Consider the following 23545-nt stretch of genomic DNA (forward strand, 5'->3'; position numbering starts at 1 on the left):
GTCATACATATTGTGCTAACCCCTGATTTGAAACTTGAATGGACTGAACAATGGAAAAACAAACCAAGCATTGTCACACACAAAATAAACTTAGCATGGTTTACTTTTATTTACGACTTGAAGTTTAGTCACACGTTTTTGCAAGTGACAGCTTGGCTTTGATGACCAAAAAACACAAAGTACTCCAGTGTTTGAACTGCTCACAACAACTCTGGTGTGAAAGCAGAAAATGCAAAGGTGGAATTGCAAGTGCGATCACATCGTTTCAAAGAGCTATGTAAAGTATTGTGATTGTCATTGAAAACACACGTTCAACACAGGCAAAGTTTTATTTAAACATGTCTTCACCTTGAATGGCAGGTAGGGCTTCACATCTCTGGCTCTCTAGTCCAAACCTATCTGGGGAATGTGTTTTGGGGAAAACAAGTTAATTGATGACGAATGCGGAGGGAGAATGAAAGTTACTCTGCTTCTAAAAAGAAATCACTGACATCAATCAAGTATAGCAAACGGAACAAGACAGTTAAAAAAAAACACATTAAATATTTCCCGTTTACCCTCCTCTCCTCCTGCCACCCACCCTCCATAATGGCTCCCGAAAATTCTGTGACCATCCCACAAAACGATAAATAACCAATTAAGTCAGAGGAAGTTGAATGTTAATGGCAACCAGATACTCATATGGCACACGTTTCCCTCTTTACAGCCTCTCTACTTCACCGTTGTCCTTCTACAGAATGCACACAATGCATCGTCACTGCAATGTTCGTGTTGCGGTGGTCATCTTTTCACAAACACACATCGTAGCATGCTAGTAGACTTCATGTTCAGTAAAGGAAAGTTACAATAAAAACTATACATCTGTCGGCACAGAGCGCTCCATAATGATATCAGACAACTGAACGTCAGTCAGAGAAAACTTCCTGAAGAGCAGAAAGATGAGGGGTAAATGTCACCTGTACACAATCTCCACCTGGCCTAGCTCCCGTTGTCACCCTTATACCAAAGACGTTTTCTCGCATTACCGGCACAATACATTTAATGTAGTAAACTTTTTTTTTTTTAATAGTTTATGTTCCCCTTCCAAAATTGGATACAATAAATTAGAATACAATAAGAGGCGACCCATGGACAGTCTTTCCAAGTCATTCTCATGCAAAACAAGACGGCGACAATGTGAACAAACAGGAAGGCATGAACACCTGGATCACAAACTAACCATCAAAGAACGAGTGAGATGAACTGGTAGAAATGGTCGAGGCATGTTGTCTGTCCTCCCACGTCCACGCGGTTGCCGTTCCTTCAGTAAACCTATAAAATTACGACAGCTGATATGGGCTAGCCAGCGCCCTTCACATCATTGAAAGTTTCATTACAGTACGTTACACACAGAGAGGGGACGGCGTCACATCAAGGACCCGGACAAGGCTTTGGACCAAAGGCGGAGATAAAGGGAGAGAAAAGGGGAGAGGACCAAATACAAAAACCACAATCAGTAGGATTTTCATTATATAAAGTGGTTTTCCCTGTAACTGTACTTTCCATAGCAGTAAACATATCTTCACAGAGTAAACACACATGGAGGGAAGGGGGAGGCGAGGCAGTATCCCTCTCCTACATACTGGACCCCATCATTCCCATAGCTTAACCTTTGTAATTCACTTTTTGTCTTTTTTTTTTCTTCTTCTTGATGAATCCTGTTCATCAAGTATCTTTTTTTCTTCAAATTTTCTTCATAGAAAAACACCTAAGTTCCAGCTAGGTTACTTCAGTTCCTTTTAGTGCAATGAGAACACGTGCTTTCTCGCTGGTCATGTGCCGTCAGCGTCTCATGTCTTTCCCAGGATGTTGGACCTGAAGGCAGAACCAAGAGGAAACGTTGGTGAAGTTGGCGAAGGGTGTGTTGACGTAACGTTTCTCATTGCACGCGTCACTACTATTCTCACCTGAGTGCTTTCCATCTGTCCTTCTCCACCTGGTTCTCTGGACTCTCACTCTCATAGGATGCCAGGTAGAGTCCTGAGGAGGAGGGACAGAATAAATGGTTTGGGAAATAAGTGAAGACAAAAACAATACAACCCTTGCATCATGTGTAGAGAAGTTTACAGTATCTTTTTAAACATGTTGTTGCTTTAAATTGAGATTTGTATGGTGTCTTAAATAATGTTACCCTTAAAGCACACAGATTAACAAATATATTTAAAAAATGCCCCCTTTATTTCAACAAGGTTGTCTGCTCCCACTCTAAAGGCCACCGTGTGGTCGTCTGCTTGACAGCTCAAAGCGCGCTGGAGGCTTCCGGTACAAACCGTCCTCGCTGAAGATGGGGGCCGTGTGGAGGTAGTGTAGGATGGCGCGGTCCTCCTCAAATGGGCACTCCACCTTTTTCCATGTCATGAACTCCCGGACCTGCCGCGCCAACTCCACAAATTTCTAGGAAAACCACATTTTTGCAGAGCAAATGACTTGCGGGCGGTTCACACGAGGCGGGGCGACGAGGGCCGGCGAGCGGCTCACCTCAAAGTTGACGTGGCCGCTGGGAAGCCGATTGGCGCATCCTTCATTCAGGAAGTAAATGTCTTTGATCAGCAGACTGAAGAAAGGAATCACAATCTGAGGAAAGAAAGTGATGTGAGGACTACCGAGGTGAAAGTGAAAGGTTGAATCGATGCTTAGGCCTGCGGTGCGTGTGTCGATGCCCTACCTTCTCTCTGTTGCTGTTGGCGGTGCGGGAGCGATGGGCGGCCCCCCTCAGAGCGGTCCTGTAGTTATAAAAGTTCCCCGTAGGATCCATCTGATGCTGCCAAAGCAAACCGCAACAACCGGAACAACGTCAAGTTCACATTATTCGCTGTCTCCTAGCGCTCAGTCGCTGTGTTTACCTCAAGAATGAAGAACTTGGCAGTCTTGGCTTTGCCCCAAGTCTTCTTCAGCCGTGACACGGGGCTCATGTTCATACCGGCTGTGGGAGGAAATGGATTTCAACTATAAACAGCAGGTTATGCAGGAGGATTCTCTTTGATAATACTTTGAGTGATGGCAAAACTCACAGATGATGGCCATGAGGGAGTTAAAGTTTCCAATGTTGAAACACTCCCTTGCAACATCGATGAAGAACTCTATCACCTGGGCCCTCTGCTTCTTCTTTGCTGGCTGCAACAAAAAAAGGACACGAGATTATTGTTATTGATTGATATTTACATAATTCTTCGTGGGCATGTTTTTTTGTCCTTAGCACGATCAATGAAAGTGTTCATGTAGTACCAAGGAGCGACCAGTAGGGGGCAGTGGCGCTCTGTCAAAAGCCACTGCCTTCGCCTCCTGCCCGTCTAAATGAAATACTGTACTGCAGGATTGAGTTCTTCCAGGATTTATTGCTGTAAATAAATAAATATAAATACTGCACCGGAACTACACTTGGAAAAATATGAAATAACATCATACATGTTTTTTTAAGGCTGATTAATATATTGTGTGTAGGGACATTTCATGTCTCCTCGCCTTCGGTTCCATGTGTGCTTCATGATTAAAGTGCTTTTCAGCAGTGGCTGTGCTATTCTATGAACAGGGTGTTCCAATGTGGACCAACATTTTCCACTCACCATGCAGATTTCAGTAGCCACCAGGTAACACAGTCTGTTGAACCATCTGACGTAAGCCTCCAGGTTGAAGGTTTTTTTCTTCTGGTCCCCGAAGCACGGCTGCCAACGACACACAACCATGTCCACATAGGAAGAGTTACCCTTAAGATTTAATCTGATCCTAATTAGCTTCCTTTTCTACATGCTAACCCCCCTATGTGAGTGTGACTGACAAAGACCAAGCTGGCAGTGGAAATAGCACGATCAATGGCGAGCACAAGATGAAAAAACAAGGCGCTGGGGGGGGGGGCAAAGGACGAGAAGATAAGTGAGAGAGACAGGCAACTGAATACAGAGAAATAAAGACGGTAAACAAAGAGGAGAGAGAGAAAGCACTCAACAGTTACTCAGAGAGGGGAAATGAATATGTTGTGTGTGCCTGCAACAGCTCGTGCTTTGAAGTGTGTGAGCGCAGTGGTGCGCTGACATCTTTATGGCCCCTTAGGAGGCTCACCCTGATTAGACATTAGACACACACAACATTAAAACATCTGAGTTGTTGTTTTCATAATTATGTTTTACATCTAATCTCAATGCATCCTTCAAGGTTTCCAAAGAAATGAACGAGTGCTGTGTAGACTGGAGGGGACGAACTGTGGGTTCCCATGTGACAAAACAGAATTCATACCTGAAAATAATAGTGACCCAGGAAAAAGAATGTTAAGTTCACCTGAGTTCCATCCAGCGGGTCTTTCTGAACAAAGGCTTGGACAAACTCCTCCGGCCCGATATGACTCAAATGTTCCTGGAACACAAGCACAGAGATCGATGAGGAGCGTCCCATTAATGACTCTTTCATTTCAGTAATGGAAGGCGATCAATAGGAGGAAGTGAGGACTCATTGACGTGACTCATTGCAATCATAGTGACACCAGAGACAAATTCCCTTCTATTAAAAGATCGCCGTGCAGTCACATGCATGTGCAAACCTAAATGATTCATGGGACTCGACTCAAGGTAAAGTCCTAAAACCAAACAGCGCTGCACCCACACATACCACGCATACAAAGGTCTAATTCTTTATACTCGGGATTCACATGTTGCTGTAACCAACAGTGGAAATAGTTCTGTATGTGTGCACAGCGCACGCCTGTCTCTCTACTTGTGTGTGCATGTGTGTGTGTGTGTGTGTGTGTGTGAGTGCGAGAGTGTGAAGCTGTCAGGTCAAATATATCCACAGCGGTTTTATCCCCTTTGTTTGAAGCCCCGGGCACGTCACTGACTTCTGGGGTGATGTCACCGCTCAGACAAGGGTACAAGCTTACACACACACACACACAAACACAACCACCCCCATGATACACATGGCCACATCAAAACACACATGAATAGACTGAAGGCACCATGCATGAAATGTGAGGGACACTGCAGAGACCCTTTGTTCGTTCATGTTGCTTTGCATCATTCCCTTTGTTCTTGTTATTAAAAGGAGGAAAGTTTTATCAAGATTATGTTGCAGCAAGCTTCAAAATGCTGCAAGATCCCAATGAACAGTGAATTAAGTGGTTCTGGCAATTTCTGCTTACTATTATCATCATCCTCATGGTTTTCTATGCCCCGCATATCTCTCCCTATGCAGCTCATCTCCTAACAATCCCTGGTTCTTGACTTCCATGTCCTTGACTTGGACTATGTCTCCTCACGGGCTTCAACATGCTTAGCACCTGCTCCCCACCCTTCTGACATCCTCCCTACTCCTCCTCATCCATCCTTGTTATCATCTCCGTCCCCGACCCCTCCCCCCCCTCCTCACCAGCTCCACGTGGGTGAGCTGCTGAGCCAGTGTGTACGGGTCGTTGCAGATGGAGAGCATGTCCTTCTGGATGTGCGGGGGCTTCGTTTTGAAGGCAACCAGCTTGTCAGAGATGGAGGAGGCGTTGAGGGAGACCTTAAGGATGCTCTCCTCCCCCTGGCTCATGAGGGCCAGTCGCTGGCTGAGCTTCTGCAACACCTGGTTCAGGGTTTTCCAGTACGCCTGGAGAGGAGAAGAGAGGAGAGGGGGAGCTGTCAATACGACTTCAATGAATAATTTATTAATGCTCTATAGATCAGCATCAGGCATAAACCATCGTTCCAACTGGGAGCCCATGTGTAAGCACTCTATTCGGTACCAAAGCGTGCTCCATCATTTTAAAGCTTAACAACAACTAATCTCAGGATAAGACAATAAGCGCACAATTATCAAGAGACATTTATAGTTATCGACTCAAGTGATCCTGTCAGTTGTGAACTGGATGACTTTCTATGCATCATTTGGTACCTCATAACTGTATCGCTATGTGGCCAGTTGCTGTCTTATTAAAAAATCTGAGCCTGCAAAGATAACGTTTTTTTTTTTTTATTTGTACTTTGACCTCACATAATGGTGTTTGATAGCATTAAATCAGCCCAAGAATTAAGTTCAATGTAACTTTTCAGTTGAATCAAGTTGTATTTTCTAGGTTTTGTCTGTTGTGTCCAGGAATGTGCGTTTCTTAGCCCCCTCCCTCCAGATGACTGGTCACCGAGGCTGTAAGGTCAGTCTGCCTCACAAATGACCCGAAGGCTCCCACACATGCATGCACACGCACACACACACACACACACACACACACACACACACACACACACACACACACACACACACACACACACACACACACACACACACACACACACACACACACACACACACACACACACACACACACACACTCACTAACCCTGACTACATTGCCCTCCTCCTTTTCTCCACCTCCTTCTCTGCTCTCCGCCCCCCTGTATTCCATCCATCTCCATTTCCCCCCACGAGGCTGCAGATAGAGCCACTCCTCCAACATCCTTCCTTCCTCTCCCCTCTCCTGTAACACCGAGCTGCGGCTGCTCGTTCCACGCTGACACTCTGAGTCCTTCCATCACCTCGCTCCAGTGCTACTGATAATAATTGAATTTCGTTCCCCATCAGCGCATTTCTCGCTTCAGCTGTCGCTTATTGAGGCTATCACGGCAGCGACTACACAACCGGGGATCTTACGTCCCATCGCATATTGTTATCCTGTAAAAACGGATAATAATATAAAGTTATGATATATTTTATAAAGAAGATCTACATTGATATATGTATATATGTCATAGGTGTACCTCATCACAGGGAGCGATCCTGTGGACGATGTCCTTGAGGTGCCCGACCATCTTCTCGTCCCTGAAGTCAGACGGGAATGTCTCCGTCCACTCGGTCAGCAGCTGCAGGATCTTGGGACCAAACTTGCGCACTTTGGCCTTTTGATGGAGAAGCGAAAGAAGTTTAGTGCCGTCTTTATCTGTTAATCCCTCAGCAAAAGAAACCACCGTGACAGAGTCAGCAATCTGGCAAAAAAATAAGAATAAATCTGAGGTTCATTTCAATGCACACGCATGTCTGATGGCTTCTGCTGTGTCTGGATCTGTTCCTGCTCATGAGCCTGAGCGTGCTCATACAGGTGTTGTGCATCTGTGCGTGGTGCAGGGCTGACCGTATCCAGTGGGCTCTGATCCAGCTGCTGCTGCTTGATGCACAGCTCACACACCCTGGCCAGCAGCTCCGGGGGGGGGATGAACAGACGGGCGCTCAGCAAGAAGGTAAACACATAGGCTTTCTGTCAAAGGACGGAGGAAGACAGTCGCTAAGACACTGCCGCCACATCAATAAAACATGGGAGGAGGAGCAGCCCTTTTAACACAGACAGCGCCGTCAGTACCCCTGTTAACTGAAATGGACTTTGTGATGGAGTTGATAATGAACAGAGGAGTGCGTGTAGTACATTTGCACTTACCTCGGGGTAGTAATCAGCAGTGGGCACCAGGTTATGGATCAGGGTGTCCAGGGAGGCGGAGGTGATCGGGGGGCCATCAGCCAGGCAAGCACCAGGCCCCGGGCCCTCCTGTGGGGCCTCTTCCTCCTCCCCAGGCTCAGCACAGGCCAGATGGGGGCTGAAGCCACTGGAACTGGTGAACATGGTGCCTGAGCACACAGTCTGGGGCATTCCCGTCTGAAACACAAATAGACAAACAGGAATAAACCAAACTGTGGAGACAGAATGAGGAAGAAGGGTATGACTGCTTTTTGTGAAAAGGGAACTTAAAGTATTGGTGGTAGTTTGATTTTAGGAGAGGAAATGAACCTTCTATTTGTCAGACACACTTTTATCATCTGAGCATCCTCCTTGTATTTTGTGCGTCTCATTCTGCAGCAACACACTCCTTCCGTCCAACCGACGACCCGCTGCCGTTGTCGGGGGATACCGAATACCCCCCCCCCCCCCCAACAGCTGCCCCCTCTCCCACAAATGCAAGACAAGAGGGAACAAAAAATGTGGGTCGCTCAGTCGCCACGGAGACAGTTGCTGCCTGAAAGCGATCGTGTGCCCTGTGAGTTTCTCCCTCTTTGGGTCTCAAAATTCAATGGACCCACACTGCAGCTGCACCTACACCAAGTAGAGATGCTATGGAAACAGAGAGCATTATGATCCAGGGAACAATTATCATCATCCTCACCATGATGTCACCTACACAAACTCCTTAAACTCCTTAGAAATAGTGTTGAAACGGCAGTGCAGTGGTAATAGAAAATATAATAATTTAAAAAAATGAACTGACATTTTAAAAATGAAAATGAAGTCATTTTGCACATCCACCACGGTTTCTTATGTCAAAAGCGATTTGAATACAAATGCTGTGCTCCTGCTCGCACTAAGTGAACCTGGCGTATGCGTCTACCTCCATCACTCATCATCACGAGGATGACTGGGTGCCTTCAGGCAGGTTCACTACCTGACGGAGTCACGAAAAGGGCAGCAAACTCACCGTGAGACCGTGAGCAACAAGCTTGGCTACGAGCGAATTAAGCCCACACTAACACACACACTAATAGTAACATCTGTACAAGGATACAATAAGGCAGCGCGTTTACTAAAAATACCCTAATAAACTATAGCAGACCATAAATAATATAATATTTCCCCAGGGGAAACCTAGAGATGGTCCAGGTGTGCTGCAGTGGTTTCATCGTCTGGTGACCTTCAGGCCGCCTCCAACCCCCCCCCGGCCCATCAGCCACCTCAATAACCTGTAGAAGCACAGCTCATGTCTCAAGTTTCCTGTGTGAGGGGTCCATCTTTCCTTTGTTCTCCCCTGCGCACTTATTTGTGCACTAGTACACACCTACACACCAACGCACACACAGGCAACAAAGACACTGAGGTCTGGGGGATGGGGAGTTTCTCTCTGGGGAGGTTTTATAGCCTGACATATCTCTTATATTAAATGCTGTGGTTAAAGGCGGCCGACGTCTTCCTGTCCGCCTCTCTGAGCTACGATTATGTTAGAGAGGAAAAAAAATGACGGGGTGCTCGGGACGTCTACATTTAAATATTGAAACTATTCATGAATACTCACACTCTATTGTGAGGACGAGACATTACCGCAGAGACCCAGCTGAAACATATGAATATCATGATCTAAAGTGCTGCTCTACAATGTCCATAAGACAAGTTGTGAGATGCTTTCCTCCTCGTCCACTGTCTAGAGGAGCTTCCAGATGGGGAGAGCCAGGGGTGTCCTTGCAGCGACCTCGTCATGATTACAACATTACAGCCACAGAGGAGACACGGCCTGATAAACAAGAGACATGGACAAATCCAACAAGCCTCTGTAGTTTCTGCAGTGAGAAAGGCTAATGGACAGGGGAAGGCACTTCCTCTTTGATTGAACTGACGGGGGAGGCAAATTCTCGGCTCTCAGTGTGAGTGACTAAATCCAGGAGTTTATCTCATGCATGAAAACACACGCCTCTACCGGTGTGTGTGTGTGCGTTCATGCATGTGTGGTGACTGGGAGATTTATCCTACGTGCCCATACTGTCAACGATTCCCTCTATCGCTGATAATCTCCACTCTCCCAGACGCTTCCTCCTCAGCTCCCTCTCCAGCCCCGATTGGTTCATCGATCACCGCGGTGCGTCTGTGTCACTGGATTCGTCACCGTCTAAAGCATGTGAGCACACCTCGATCAGGCAGCTCTCCGACAGATGTGTGCAGTGACGGCTCACTGTGCCACTAAAGCTGATGCGGAAATGGTCTGAGTTAGGGTCAGGTTTGCAGGAGTAGAGCCTCATTACAGCTTGATTTATCTATGATGTGCTCATATCCAGCAGCAATAACCAGATACCCAGTAGTGTACCGGCAGTGTGCTGAATTTAACGACAACTTTACTGCTGAGCCCGTGGCTGCTGTGGAGTTAATGTGCACTTCAGAATCAGACATCAGTCTCCCAAAACTAATTATTTTACTATTCGGTGTTCTCCGGGTTTCTCTCACAGAAAGACAACGGAGTTCCGAATGACTACTTTTTTCGAACTTCTAATATTATTTCACAACCACGTTGCTTAAACCACATTTCTCCGACATTGTGCCCACGAAGTCGTCCACGGCTGTTTGACTGGTTTCCGCAGGCCATTAAACACCCGGCTCCCTCTGTGCCTGTCACATTGCATCATCACTGTCTGGACAAGAAACACCGAGAAACAAGTAGCAAACAGGTGAGTGTAGGGTTGTGTGCTCTAATCCCCTCCAGGATCCCAGCAGCCTGCCGAAGGCCGCCCTGCACGCTGTCTAGACAGATGGGGGAGTGTCCTTGTTCGGGGATTCTGCAGAGTGTGGCTGTGTGTGTGTGTGTGTGTGTGTGTGTGTGTGTGTGTATATTTTGTCAGGCTGTTATCGTTGACATCAGGTGATCCAACTGCTTTGTTCTATCACGATTAACAGAATGGTACTGTCTGGAGACACAGTATCTCCATCAGCACCCTTGACTGTCTGGCTGTGTGTGTGTGTGTGTGTGTGTGTGTGTGTGTGTGTGTGTGTGTGTTGGAAGGTTGAAGCTGTCAAACGGCTTCATAACCTTGTTAATCTTTGTTTTTTAGCATCCAATTGTGTCTTTACTCTGTAAAACCTGTTGCACCACATAACTAGTACTACGCACACCTACCTGTGTGTGTGTGTGTGTGTGTGTGTGTGTGTGTGTGTGTGTGTTAGTAGAAGGCAATGCTAACACAGCTGCTAACCAATCTGATCTTCCACCACGGTGTTAATGAATGAGAACAAGAATCAGGATCAAGATAATCTGACCACTGGCTGACCCCCATCACCAAGGAGTCAGGGGTCACAGGTGAATGGTAAAGGCTCCTTTAAGAGTCAATGTTGTCATCATGTACTGCTGCTTAGCTTAGAATAAAGGCTACACATGGTTTCTTTTCTAAATCAAGAGAAAGAATTTAAAAGATCCAATAATACATTGACAGTTAACTCATCATCCAAAAGAAGAAGATGAGGACACCGTGCCTACAGGAGTAGCTAGGCCCTCATGCAACCTATATTAGCAGAAATGAATAGAAACACCACTTAGACGAGCCCCTCATATCGCTGTTACAGGTATTGAGCCTGGTGTGTTGTTGGATACAAAGATGAAATACATTATATAAAGTCATGGTTTGAAAGTCACTGTCCTATTTCTTCTCAGTAGATGTCAAACTATCAAAACATTGGTAGGACTGCTTATATTGAATGTTTTATGGAAACAACACATTGACACTGGGAAACGCCCAGTAAGAGTGAAACAATATGTGATGTTAGGAGAGAAGCATCATCGGAGGTGAGAAACAGCAAATATCCGGCGCAAGTATTGCAGCCGTGTCTTGTTTGTTTCTGTATCAGATCTCTGGCTCCACTACTTTGCTCTGTGATGAGTAAAGGAATCAGATGGAAAGATAGGAGGGGAGGGGAGGGGGGGGGGGGTAAATTCCCCCTTAAGGGTAGTGTGCAGACTGTCTGCTATGAATGTTAAAGTCACCTCTTGTGAGACTCACTAACTCCTTTTTTTCCCTCTATTGACTCCATCACATGACTCCCCCCCCCCCCCCCCCCCCCTCCACACAGACTCATTTACAACTCTTTACGCAGTACACTTTCAGCACTTTATCTATTTCAGGAGTGGGCTAAAAAAAACACTTCCTCTCGTATTTTCGGTCCCGACACGGTTTTGTGGGCCTTGGAGTGTTGCAGCTCTGGCCTAAATTTTTACACACTTGTTCTTTGAAAGCTGAAAAGATGCAAACAGAGAAATAATGGCGTATTCTCCTGATGGTGGGGGCTCGAAAAAAAGAGTAAACACCTTTTTGTCCGCCAGCTTCTCACTTTCCCTTTCCTCTTCCCCTTGCACTGCTCCCCTCCTCCCTTATCTCGCTCTCCACGCCCTACTTTCCACCAGCCCGCTCAGGACGCCTGTGCAGATGGCCCCACAGCAGCCTGCTCCCCCAGTAGGAGCTGCTGGCACAAGAGCTTTCCCCTCCACCACCCTCCCTATAGTCTCAACAGGAGCCCAAAAGGGTACTGGCGTCCAGACTGAATGCCGACGTGCAGGGGCCGAGCCAATTTGGCTACTGTGCTGCACGGGAGAGAGAGAGAGAGAGTGGTAAATACCACACATATGTCCCCATGTGCTGCAACAACTTCAAACCAGCGCTCCGGTGCTGCTTAACGGTGTGTGTGTGTGTGTGATTGAGGAGGAGTGGAGCTGAAAACAAATGAGTTCATTGTGTCGTATAAAACAACACGTGCATGCACACTTGCACCCACACAGCAGCCAAACACAGGGTTGAGTTACAGTCGAGGCATTCCACCCCCCCCCCCCCCCTCTCTCTCCTCCCCCCTTACGAGCCTGACAGAGGCTGGGATTCACACTCCGGGCTTGACATCCCAGATCCATTTTTATTGGAGTTCCCCTGCAGTGTCTGAGCGAGGTCACGCTGTCATGCTGGCACCTGTTCCACCCCCCCCCCCCCCTCTCTGCCCCCCAGCTCCATCAAGCTCAATGTAAAGCTCATGGGGAATTCTCCTCCACCAAACACACGGCCAGTCTCATTCCTGAGCGGGTTTCTGCACAGTTGCATGTCAGCGTTTGGGTTTCTGTCAGTGTGTGTGTGTGTGTGTGTGTGTGTGTGTGTGTGTGTGTGTGCTTGCAAAAGGGCCAGCGCATCTACTGTAAGTCACAGTGAGGACATTCCTCGACGTACATGAAGAGAAGCTGAACACCTCTAATAAGGTTAAACCCGGTTCATATATTCACATGCAGATGGGAATCCAAATCAGCATTACATTGAGCTGAAGAGCACTCAGGGTCCATTATGCGCTGACTTCTCTTTCAAACCTCTAAATCCTCTGCTGGATGTGCTCACCCTGTTCCCAGTGGATGGAAATGTCATTCTAAAATGCATTGATGGTTTGTGACATGTGATGGGGTCCGGGCAATCTACCATAATACTCATAGATAATTCCAACAGACAGGCCCTTAGTGTGCATGTAGCACATGTCTGAGTATCAAGTGCCCTAAATCTGTCATTCACACTGGTTATGATGCCTTAAATAACAGTCATGTATTATTCATAATATCTCAATTTACAATCAAAGCTTCTTTGAGGGGAATTGTCTCCGTTCTAAACAGGCGCCACTTTGACACAAGTGCCACTTGTGAGGCATCACCAGCTCTGCAGGAATATGGGAATGTGCAGTGATAGAGAGCCTCAAGCAACTCTCAAATGACTCTAACGAAACATCTTCCAAACACACGTAGAGCGTTGTGTTGCTCTCAATCAAACAGACGTTGGTAACTCCATCACGGCTGTCTCTTCTCCCGTTGAAGCACATCTATCAGTCCATCAGAACCGACGCCGGGCGGAGGCCGCGTCACGGCTGATGTACGACGCACTAATTAGCGTCAGGAGGCTGAGTGGTCTGGGCGCTTCATAACTCAGGCCTCATGTGATTTGATACAATTAGAGCGAGAGGTCAGAATGTGTCCTCCATCAACCCTCAACTCCTTGGTTCATGTTGATGGCAGGTTCCGCCCCGCAAATTGGGATGGTTTGTTCTTTTGGGTCTGTGTAAATGAAAGCGCGTGGTATGGAATAGTATGGTACTATTCTTTCAATAACTCATTTTTAAATTTATTGCATTATAGGCTTACACCAGTGGTTGATCGAAAACACCAAGGATTTAATCATATTCAATCGTTTTTGACCCAACTGATCCACAAAGACGGAGTGCTCATAGCTTCCCACATGACAGCATGTGCTCCATGTGGATGAGGTTGACCGGTTCTGGAGGGAACAGAGCGTTACCATGGAGTCAAGGCTCCTATTAAATCTCTCTCTCCAGTGTCCCCACTTTGAAATCCTGTCTTCTCTTTTTTATTCCATCAAAATGTCTTGTGCCCCCCCCCCCTCCCTCTCTCTGCAGTGACAAAGCAGCAGGGTGTGACAGTCACTCGGCATGTGACCCCTGTCTGCCTCGGCCTGTCAGCGAGATCACTCTCATCATCCTAAAGCTGCAGAGTCTGCAAAGTGCTGTCAGGTACCCGAGCCTCCGCAGCGCTCTGTCCCGTTCCGAACCCAGCTCCTACGGGGCAGAGGAGCTGTTTCTGTAAAGTGAGATATATCAAAGATACTTGACAATCCAGCAGTACTGGAGAAATAGCAGTAACTTTGGGGAAATTAAATGAAAAGGTATCTTTTTCTATTTAGAATTTGCTTCCTTTAGCTGTGATGTACTTTCTTTGAATATGGGGCCTTCACCGACATGAGAAAAAAAAACAGTAAGAAAAGACAGACGGATCATTCACATGTCAGTTGATTTCAAGCAAGTGATCCTTCAAGAAATAATAAAAATAGTTTGAGTGTTTAACACTGACATAATACACGGAAATTCAGCCCGTCTGATGTGTGCTTTTGTAGTATGTTCCTGTGTTGGATGCAACAGTTCTCTCCTTCATGAAGAGGTAGAATAGAATATGATCAATAATTTCCATGGACACACAAGCACCTTCCCCCTCACGCGCACTCACGCACACCATAAACCTCGAGGTGGTGATAAAGCTGTCAGAGCACCAGGCAGCTATACTGTGCCCAAGACGCCCCCCCCCCCTCTCTATCCCATAAAAACCAAATGTGGTGTCTATTTGGATGACTCGCGGCTGCACTGCACAAAGCAGGAAATGTGTTGAGGAAGACGTGAGAGAAGCGCTGCTGCTGCTGCTGCTGTACCCAACTCCCCATGCTTCACTTCTGTTAGGCTGAGAGGTGGAGGAGAGAGAGAGAGAGACCTGAAGATGGGGGTGCAGGGGGGCCTTAATATCAGCAGCAAGCATTTCTCCACACGCAGCGGGTTTTCTTTCCTTTTCACGCGCGTTGCAGCTGCAAACAGATCCTGAATCTGTAATCTGCGCTTTGCATTTGAGTAAAAAGGCTGCTCTCCACCTTCTTGGATGCTTTAAGAGGATGAAGCCGATTGGTCTGTGTTTCATTTTTTTTCTCAATATAGGATATAAAAATGACAACAGTGCCCCCTCCAAATACGCTTCTCTTTGATTTCCATATCCAAATCAGTAGTGAGTTTACGCAGCGTTACGCGCCCACGTGAATAATGAACCGGCACAAAACGAGATAAGCTTTGCACCGTTGACCGGATCAAAAGCACACGGTGACGTTACGCCGACTCGTCGGTAGCTGCCGTCGTTTGTCTAACGTGATCCATCAGTGTTATTGCCTCCCGTCAATGTGTCGTCGGCAGAAGGCGCAGCGACTCCGCTGACTCACGCCGCGCCCCCGGGCTGCGACCTCCTTCTCCGGGTAGGAAAGTGATGGCAGACTCCGCTGCGGCGTTTCGCCGACACGATGTCGTGGCGTCATCATAACTTTCGCCCGTAAAGTTCGGACTGTGACGGCACCGGGTTCGAGTCCATGCACGGACACACATACGCGCGCGTACACACACACACACACACTCGCGCGCACACACCTCAATACACTGACCTTGCTTTATGAATACGCTTACCCGCACTACACTTTGATCCCCATCTCTGGTCCAACTGGTATCCGGTGTCGAATCAATTAAAAACCGCCGCTACGGGTATTCCCAAACGAATGCGCGCAGAGCAGAGCAGCGCGCTCGGCTGGCATCGATGGGCGAAGTGGAGCCGGACCCGGTCTGATGGGTGAAAGTGGGCAAATGTCGGCTGACAGGAGCTGGTTGAACCGGACAGGTTCCCGACACCCGACGGAGAGAGGTGTGCGTCCCTGAAGGCGTGGCGACCGGCGTGTCGTGCGCCACGGGAGACACGGGAGACACCGGGGATCGAGCGGCACATCCGCACGTCCTGGAAACGAGTGGCAAGACGCAGGACGGAGAGGAGAGGGAACTACTCACGCACGCGTCACGTACAGGCAAAACACTAACGTTTCCGCTTTTGATTTTCGAAATAAGACAATCTGGATCAGGATGTCAAATTGGCACTAACAGAAATAGAAATCCTGTTGGCGCTGCTTTTTGAAAATATTGTTATATATGGCCCAGTCAAAACGTGTCATTTTACTTACGTTTGAAAAAGTAATTTTGTTGTAAATGCAACCAATGTGAATTGAATCGACCTACCACACAGCCCATACACAGTGAAGCTGATGCTTTTGGGACCAGATGCAATAGAGAAATTGCAGGTTCTCTTGAAAACATTGTTGTCATTTTTTTAACATCATTCATTGCGCAAACTGGAATTGTCACGAAAAGGACTTTTATTTTGTAGGGAGTGGTATTTCCGAAAGCGTGCCACCTTTCTGGTGTAATGCTGCCGGGGCAGGTGAGCAGCGTTGGATTCTGTCTCCTGACTCTCAGTGCTTTGCCTGATTGACTGTTTAACTCTTTGCTGCATAAAGGCAATTACATAACACTATAATGTCGTTCTGCTGAGTGAAGGTATTGGGGGGTGTTGGGGTGTATGTCAGTTGTGGTTTCAAAGTGGAAGAGGTGGAATATGATTGTTAATCCATCATTAAAAAGGGGTGTTTGGTTGGCTCATCTGTCATCCCAACAGTTGTGGGCAGATAATTAGAAACGATGGACACTCTTCCTTCTACTCCCCAGGCAAAGTGACACCCCTTAACAGTGACCCCTGAATGTAAAGGGCAACTATGAATATGTAAATGAGACTCTGACCCTAAGAGCCATCATGTATTTCCATTAAAATCTTTGTTCATTTTGACCACCTTATTCATAACAAGGAGGAAGTATCCAAAGATAAAGAAACTCCTAATTGACGTGTACAGGAGACAATCTTTATCATTTTTTTAGAGGAGCAGTTCATTTGAAGGGAAATGTTGTTGAAAAAGAGACGGTGAGACGGGGGAAAGAAATGATCAAGCAGATGTGATGCAGAGTGTTAAATGTTCTATCAGGTGCTGTGTGTGTGCTGCTGTCCCTGGAGCTTTGATGCCTGCTGCAGGGCTGCGTGGGTGAGGGGGGGGGTCAAACACTGCAGTAGAGGACATAGCATAGCTATATTTAGAAGTGAGAATGAATTAAACTTGTATGCCTGATATTTCTTGTGTTATATTGTATGGACAGTTATCCTTGTGTCCGTGTGTGTGTGTGTGTGTGTGTGTGTGTGTGTGTGCACATTAACTTGAACAGAAGTGGTGACTAATGATTTCACAACAAAGGGTTTGAAGGACTCTTTACAAGTTACTTGGGCTCTTATTATAGTTTCCAAACAGCTTTTCTAGAATAGCAGAGGAGACAGACAGAGGCTCATCATCCCGACACCTCTGCTCCCCACTCACTTCATTCCCTGCAGTAGATGCGACAGTACTGGTGACGGAGGCTAAGTCATGTATTCATTTCCCCCCTTATTTTTTGCCAAAATCGTTTGCATGCAGCATACAGCACCCACATAGCGGCCACATAGCGGCCACATAGCGCCCACATGGCGCCCACATGGCGCCCACATGGCGCCCACATGGCGCCCACATGGCGCCCACATGGCGGCCACATGGCGCCCACATGGCGCCCACATGGCGGCCACATGGCGCCCACATGGCGCCCACATGGCGCCCACATGGCGCCCACATGGCGCCCACATGGCGGCCACATGGCGGCCACATGGCGCCCACATAGCGGCCACATGGCGCCCACATGGCGCCCACATGGCGCCCACATGGCGCCCACATGGCGCCCACATGGCGGCCACATGGCGCCCACATGGCGCCCACATGGCGCCCACATGGCGCCCACATGGCGCCCACATGGCGCCCACATAGCGCCCACATGGCGCCCACATGGCGCCCACATGGCGCCCACATAGCGCCCCCACCAGAAGCTGCTGCTTAGTTCCAGCACGAGGGAACGACGTCTTAGAGAAGAGCTGCTAATCGACCCGTCAGGATGAGAACTACAGCTGTCAGGTGATGTGCAGGTGAGAACGCAGTGTTCACACCAACGTCAGCTTTCCAACTTAAGACCATTTTGGAATGTGATCCACGCCAACGGCTTTGCGTTTTGCTTGCATCAGAAACCTTGGTGGTGGATGTAAGGTGCACAAAATGAAGATGTTTCATTTATAGAGTTCTGAATGACACAAAGTCATTTTTCCACAAAGCACAGACCTTTTTCTCTGTTGTTGACTCCCAGTTGCTCTTTAGTGAGTCTTTTTGCTCTCTACACCCCCCCCCCCTTCTCTCTCTAAAAACCCTGTTTCATTGGTTTCCTGCAGGGCACAACATGTCTTGCCAAGGTTCATTCAGAGTATTTATGCCACATTAAAGGAGCCCAAAGAAAGTGAAATGGCCTCTGCATTCGTTACAAACATACATCATCTGTAAAAAGGACAAACTTTACAATAAACAAATTCGTTTTTAATCGAATGCTACAAACGCCTTGTGCTGTGTTGTTAGACCTCAACACTTGTGTAGTATGAGTACGTTCAGGGTTCTGGGAGAGACGGCCTCTTTTTCACAAGACAGGAAGCCAACTGGTTGCCAGAGGGTGAGTGGGAGAAAAGAGAGAAAAGAGAAGAGGTTTTCAGAGATAACTCAAATTAAAAAGCATGAATAGGGAGCTCAAAGACTTCACAGGAGGCTTTGCTTCTATAGCGGTTGAGAGACCTTTGCTGTCAGTCACTCGTTGGTCCACTGCTAGCAGCCAAAGTGTTGATCCCAGAGCCAGATCCCAGTTTCGTCCCCCCGGGGCCGATCAGTCCGCATGTCCCCAGGCGCCTTTCCGTCTCCTCTGTCGAATGGCTCAGGCCGTTCCGCGCCCCCCCCCCACCCCCTTTTCAGAAAAACGGGACAAGAGGCCGAGGTGACAAAACGAAAGCATTCCTTAGAGGAAGTGGACGGTACGTCTGACTCTCCTTGGTCTCTCTTTGGCAGGAACATTTTGAAAGTTGCAAGGACTGTGCGTCAATCAGTCTCTCTTTGATAATAATCAATGCACCATTAGCTGTTTCCTTAAAATACTGTTGATGCAGATAATAATAACGAACAGTTAACAGACATTTAGAAACCGTGACGTTATCACGTGACAAAAGGCCAAAACAAATAGCAAGAAGGGGCTCAGTTGTCTAAACTCTACAGACCAAACTTTCTTCCCTGCTATTTTTCAAATGTAGGTTACATTGGGTTTCTGGGGCATCACATCGTTGTTTGTGTGTGTGTGTGTGTGTGTGTGTGTGTGTGTGTGTCTTAGAAAGCATCCATTTGCCAGTTCTGGGATTCAAGCCACCGGTAGTTCATATGTGTGAAAGATCAAAGACAGCTGTCCCATGTTTGATGTACAGAAAGAGCATCAGAAACATGTCATTGTCTTTCCACCTGGCCTGTGGTATTTCTTTGCCCCCGATCAGCCGATGCAACACCTTGAGAGGAAAATAGAGATCAACACACAGAGGAAGAAGAAGAAGAGTGATTGTGATTGTTTTTTTTTCTAAGTGGCGCTGTTTGAAGAGGTCTTGGTGATTCAGCGTGACATCTTTCACCTTCCACAGAGGGAGCGAAGCAGAAAGCTCAAACATTGTGACTTTCCTTTCCTCACCTGTGCATGCCGCTGCCTGCCATTTACAACCAGAGGAAAGTGTGATGACAAGCCTCTGTTCTTTGTCCTCCCACACAACACCTGCCCCGGCCGATCTGTCGGTGAGGGAGATGGAAGTATTGTTGTTATTTCCATGGCTGGACGTCGGTCTCACGCTGATGTTTCAAGCTGTGATGATCATCCTTCTGTTTCCAGTGCCAAGGGCTGTCTGTGTTTAGCCTGCCCAGGGCGGAGCCCCCCCGGGGGCCAACGGGCTTCTGCTGCTCTCCTGAGATGACATGGACCACGCGGACCCCTATGTGCAAACACATAGGGGTTCAGATTTGTTCACCATATTCACACACGATCTATTGAAAGAGTCACAGACCCCAACCCTTGTAAAAATAACTCCTGCACGGTTAGGAATCTAAGGTCGCGATGTCCCTCCCCCGCCTTCAGCCCGCAGGATTATTTGATGTTTCAGTCGATGTCTTGGTTCAAAGACCCAGGTGTGCAAAACAGTTCTGATTCCAAACCATGTCGGATGCAATATTTAGCAGAACTACGGGGGGGGGGAGAAAATGTGTACTCTTGTATGCTGGTCCATCTTGGATCACTGTGAAGCTCGAGGAATCCATGTCTAAGAAGAAAAATCTTTTTTACAGCAATAGTGCCAGCAACTGTAAGCTGTTTCCATTTAATCAACATACAATTTACTCTAAAATCTTTTACTTTTACTACTAAAACTAGGAGGTTTGAATATGAATGCTATTCATCCAGGAACATCTCAAGGCATTACATGAAAGGAACAGGGAAGCTATTTCCGTCTCAGACTCAGTTTTAAAACAATGGATTGACAAGCATGTCCCTGTCTGGGATTGAACAGTAACGCATCCTTCCATGTGGATTCACCCATGTGCCCATGTGTGTGTGGATTAAAAGTGGGCAGACAATAAATGAGTAAGCGACTACCCAACTATCACCGTTTCATCTCCCTTTGGTTCACGTTTCATCTCCTTATCTTCTTTCTGGTCCTCTCTTCATCCTCTCACCTCTCAAACAGAGGCTCCGGGAGGCGGAGTGATTGACAGACCTTTGCTTTGTCGTCTCTATATATCGCCCCTCCCACCTCTCCCGTTGCCAGGGTGACAGATGGGTTTTCTCGGCCGAAACACTCCGTCTCCGTTTCTGTCACCTCCGATTGGTGCGCGGGAGGGATTGGGCGGGGGGGGGTAGGCGAGACTCAAGTCAATCCCACACTTCCCGGGACAAATGACGGTGACGTACAAAAAGTGCACAGTGAGTGTTGGTTGATGTTTGTGTGTCTGGTTGTCCATCACACCCCGGGCAACACCAATCTCACAGGCCGTTCTCCAGCTGCAGCTGAAGGGCCTGAGATTCTCACCACGTGGTCAGAGGTACGAGTGTGCAACAGGTCAATAAACACTTCGTCTGCAGCCAAGGCGACTCCCGCTCTGCTCCCTTCGTCCTTTATCGCTCCGTCTCTTTGTCACCATCAGCTCTGACATTGTTGCTACGGGCAGAGTTCACCATTCACACGAGCTCGTGCCCTGTGGCACGATTGGGCCGATGCCAAGTGAGATGAATGACATCATCCACCATGTTTGTCGCCAATCCAATGAGGCGCCCAGACAGCGATGTGCCGCGGTGGATTAGCGTTCAGTCCATGACATCATTCTGTCCCTAAGGAGGTTCTGAGATCATCATCATCATCCAACGCGAGACGATTATGTGAATCGCTGGTGTCTAATAATCTGTTTTAGTGTCTTCAGGAGCAGGCACCACACTCCTGAAAGGATGTGATCATGCATCATACTGAACCAGGTGTGAAGAATGACTCATATTTTGACTGTCTGTGTGCTGCTCCAAACAGGATCTGGATCATTCAAACTCTCACACATGCGTGTGTGAACCTGCTGAAAAGGTAAACATGCACACCTGCTTTCGTTGATTCTGGCACCTCTCCCATCCAATCCGCTTTGATACAGTCGGTTCCTATTCCTGCTCCCGGACCTGATCCCATGCCATCCAATCCTATCAAATGTGATCCTGTCCTGTTCTACTGAATCTGACCCAATCATCACCTATCTCATCCATTTACCCACAGGTTCTGGCCCTTTTGATTCCACTGATTTTAATGTTGGTGATATTTCTTGGACAGATACAAAGAATGTCAACCTGAAAACAGTCCGCCACACGTCACGGGGGAATAAGGGTGAGAACCAAGGTGCTGTTATTCTTTTATTCATCTTTTGGGTGTGATCTATAATTGGAATAATAATGGACCAAATTGCCTTGTTTTTTAGTCCAAAACTAATCTCGCTCAAATATTTTGAGAATTCCACGATGGCTCATAATGAGCTTTACCTTTTCGGGGCAGTGGGACAGTGGAGCGTTCAGAGAAAGACGTGGTTCCCTGTGAGTTATCCATCCAAACAGAGTCTCTGCTCCAATGCTCCGTCAGCGCCGACCTCCAGTCCATCTCCTAGAGACCACCACAACACACACGTGTACACCCACGACAGCCATCTGAGAATAATGGTGTGTGACATTACCTCATTGGACTTTACCACACACACACACACACACACACACACACACACACACACACACACACACACACATCCCTTGGCTGCTGAATATCAGTTTTTGTATTTTTCTTTGACTCATTCAGAATTCATCATACAAACCTTCATTCGGTCACTGTGTGATTTATTAATGTGCGGCTCCTGACCGGCTGGTCGGTCTAGTCAGTGATTTAAGTCCTATTTTAAGCTCCGTCTTCAGTTAGATCTCTGCAGCAGCAACAGTAGCAGAGCTCTAAAACCCCCCAAAAAGGATTTCTCTGCATTAGTTTCTGTAGTCGAGTCATCCAACGTTCTGAAAAATAACAGGAAGAACTGAAAAAAGTTTCAGGGGAAACGCTCATAGGATTCCTCGACAGAAGCAGGTTAGTTTCCAGGGAAGATGGAAGAAAGGATGACAAACATCGCTGGTAGGCAGGAGCAGGGGCTCTCACACACACACACACACACACACACACACACACACACACACACACACACACACACACACACACACACACAGACACACGCACACGCACACACACACACACACACACACACACACACACACACACACACACACACACACACACACACAGACACACGCACACGCACACACACACACACACACACACACACACACACACACACACACACTCACACACACACACACACTCACACACTCACAAACAGGGCTCATTAAGCGCTTACCATACATACTCTTATTCCTTCAAGGCTGCAGCTGTAAATAAATAGAAAATACATTTCAGGAACAGCAAATATAACACTCACCTCCTCTTCTCTAAATGCTGTTTCTTTGATGTTTGTGTTGTTCACTTGAATCCCCGCAGATTTCCGTGCATATCTGGGTTTTATTTCTTATCTATGGGTGTGTATTTGTTGGTGAATGTGTCTTTGCTCCCTGTCGCTGTGTGAGGAGGAGCAGACGGGGGAACAAGGTGAGACGCTGAGTCGTCTGCAGCGATAATGAAGGAGGCACCAGGTGGAGAAGTTGGATTAGTCATGGGGGGCTGGATACACGGTCTCTGTTTAAAAGGCACTGAAATACACACGCACATGCACAGCTGCATCAGACATTTTGTAAAGCAGGTATGGGACAAGCTTTTAATTATGCACACACACACACACACACACACACACACACACACACACACAGCCTGTATGTTGTTGTCTCCGAGTTGTAGCTGATAATCACAAGCCACGTGTTAACTGGAAGTGGTTCCAAACACCTTTGAGGAATTTGCTAACTCCTCCACCAAAAGGGTTACACCATATCTGTAACAACAAGACTGAAAAAGAAGAGGAAAGAAAGACAAGACATGATCAAAATAATAATTTGACCACAGAAATATAAAACGATCTGTTGCATGAAAGTAGAAAGATCTATTATGAGCAG

The 23545-nt window shown here is 47.2% G+C and overlaps 1 protein-coding gene and 1 long non-coding RNA gene across 2 annotated transcripts; both read right to left on the reverse strand.

Moving 5' to 3' along the window:
* Positions 1-85: 85 nt before the first annotated feature.
* Positions 86-15919, reverse strand: LOC119211537 (ras-GEF domain-containing family member 1C-like). The gene is made up of 14 exons (XM_037462517.2): positions 15539-15919; positions 7433-7648; positions 7133-7255; positions 6762-6899; positions 5395-5616; positions 4312-4386; positions 3603-3701; positions 3051-3153; positions 2883-2962; positions 2705-2800; positions 2518-2613; positions 2310-2433; positions 1947-2019; positions 86-1854 (listed from the first exon to the last, which is right to left on the reverse strand). The coding sequence occupies exons 2-14, from the start codon at positions 7640-7642 to the stop codon at positions 1830-1832; spliced, it is 1464 nt and encodes a 487-aa protein (XP_037318414.1). The 5' UTR covers positions 7643-7648; positions 15539-15919; the 3' UTR covers positions 86-1829.
* Positions 15920-18904: 2985 nt separating this feature from the next.
* Positions 18905-22149, reverse strand: LOC119210954 (uncharacterized). Its single transcript, XR_005119713.2, has 3 exons — positions 21932-22149; positions 19565-19659; positions 18905-19388 (listed from the first exon to the last, which is right to left on the reverse strand). It is a non-coding gene; the product is annotated as an uncharacterized LOC119210954 (long non-coding RNA).
* Positions 22150-23545: the final 1396 nt, after the last annotated feature.

Source organism: Pungitius pungitius, chromosome 2 (assembly GCF_949316345.1).
Source record: "Pungitius pungitius chromosome 2, fPunPun2.1, whole genome shotgun sequence".
NCBI classification, from domain to species: domain Eukaryota; kingdom Metazoa; phylum Chordata; class Actinopteri; order Perciformes; family Gasterosteidae; genus Pungitius; species Pungitius pungitius.

Excerpts from the sequence above, each read along its gene's own strand:
- LOC119211537 (XM_037462517.2), bottom strand. The coding sequence starts at position 7,642 with ATGCCCCAGACTGTGTGCTCAGGCACCATGTTCACCAGTTCCAGTGGC. Across the intron at positions 5,617-6,761 it reads GGATCGCTCCCTGTGATGAG|GCGTACTGGAAAACCCTGAA; the intron begins GTACACCTATGA and ends TCTCCTCTCCAG. Across the intron at positions 1,855-1,946 it reads GACAGATGGAAAGCACTCAG|GTCCAACATCCTGGGAAAGA; the intron begins GTGAGAATAGTA and ends TTCTGCCTTCAG.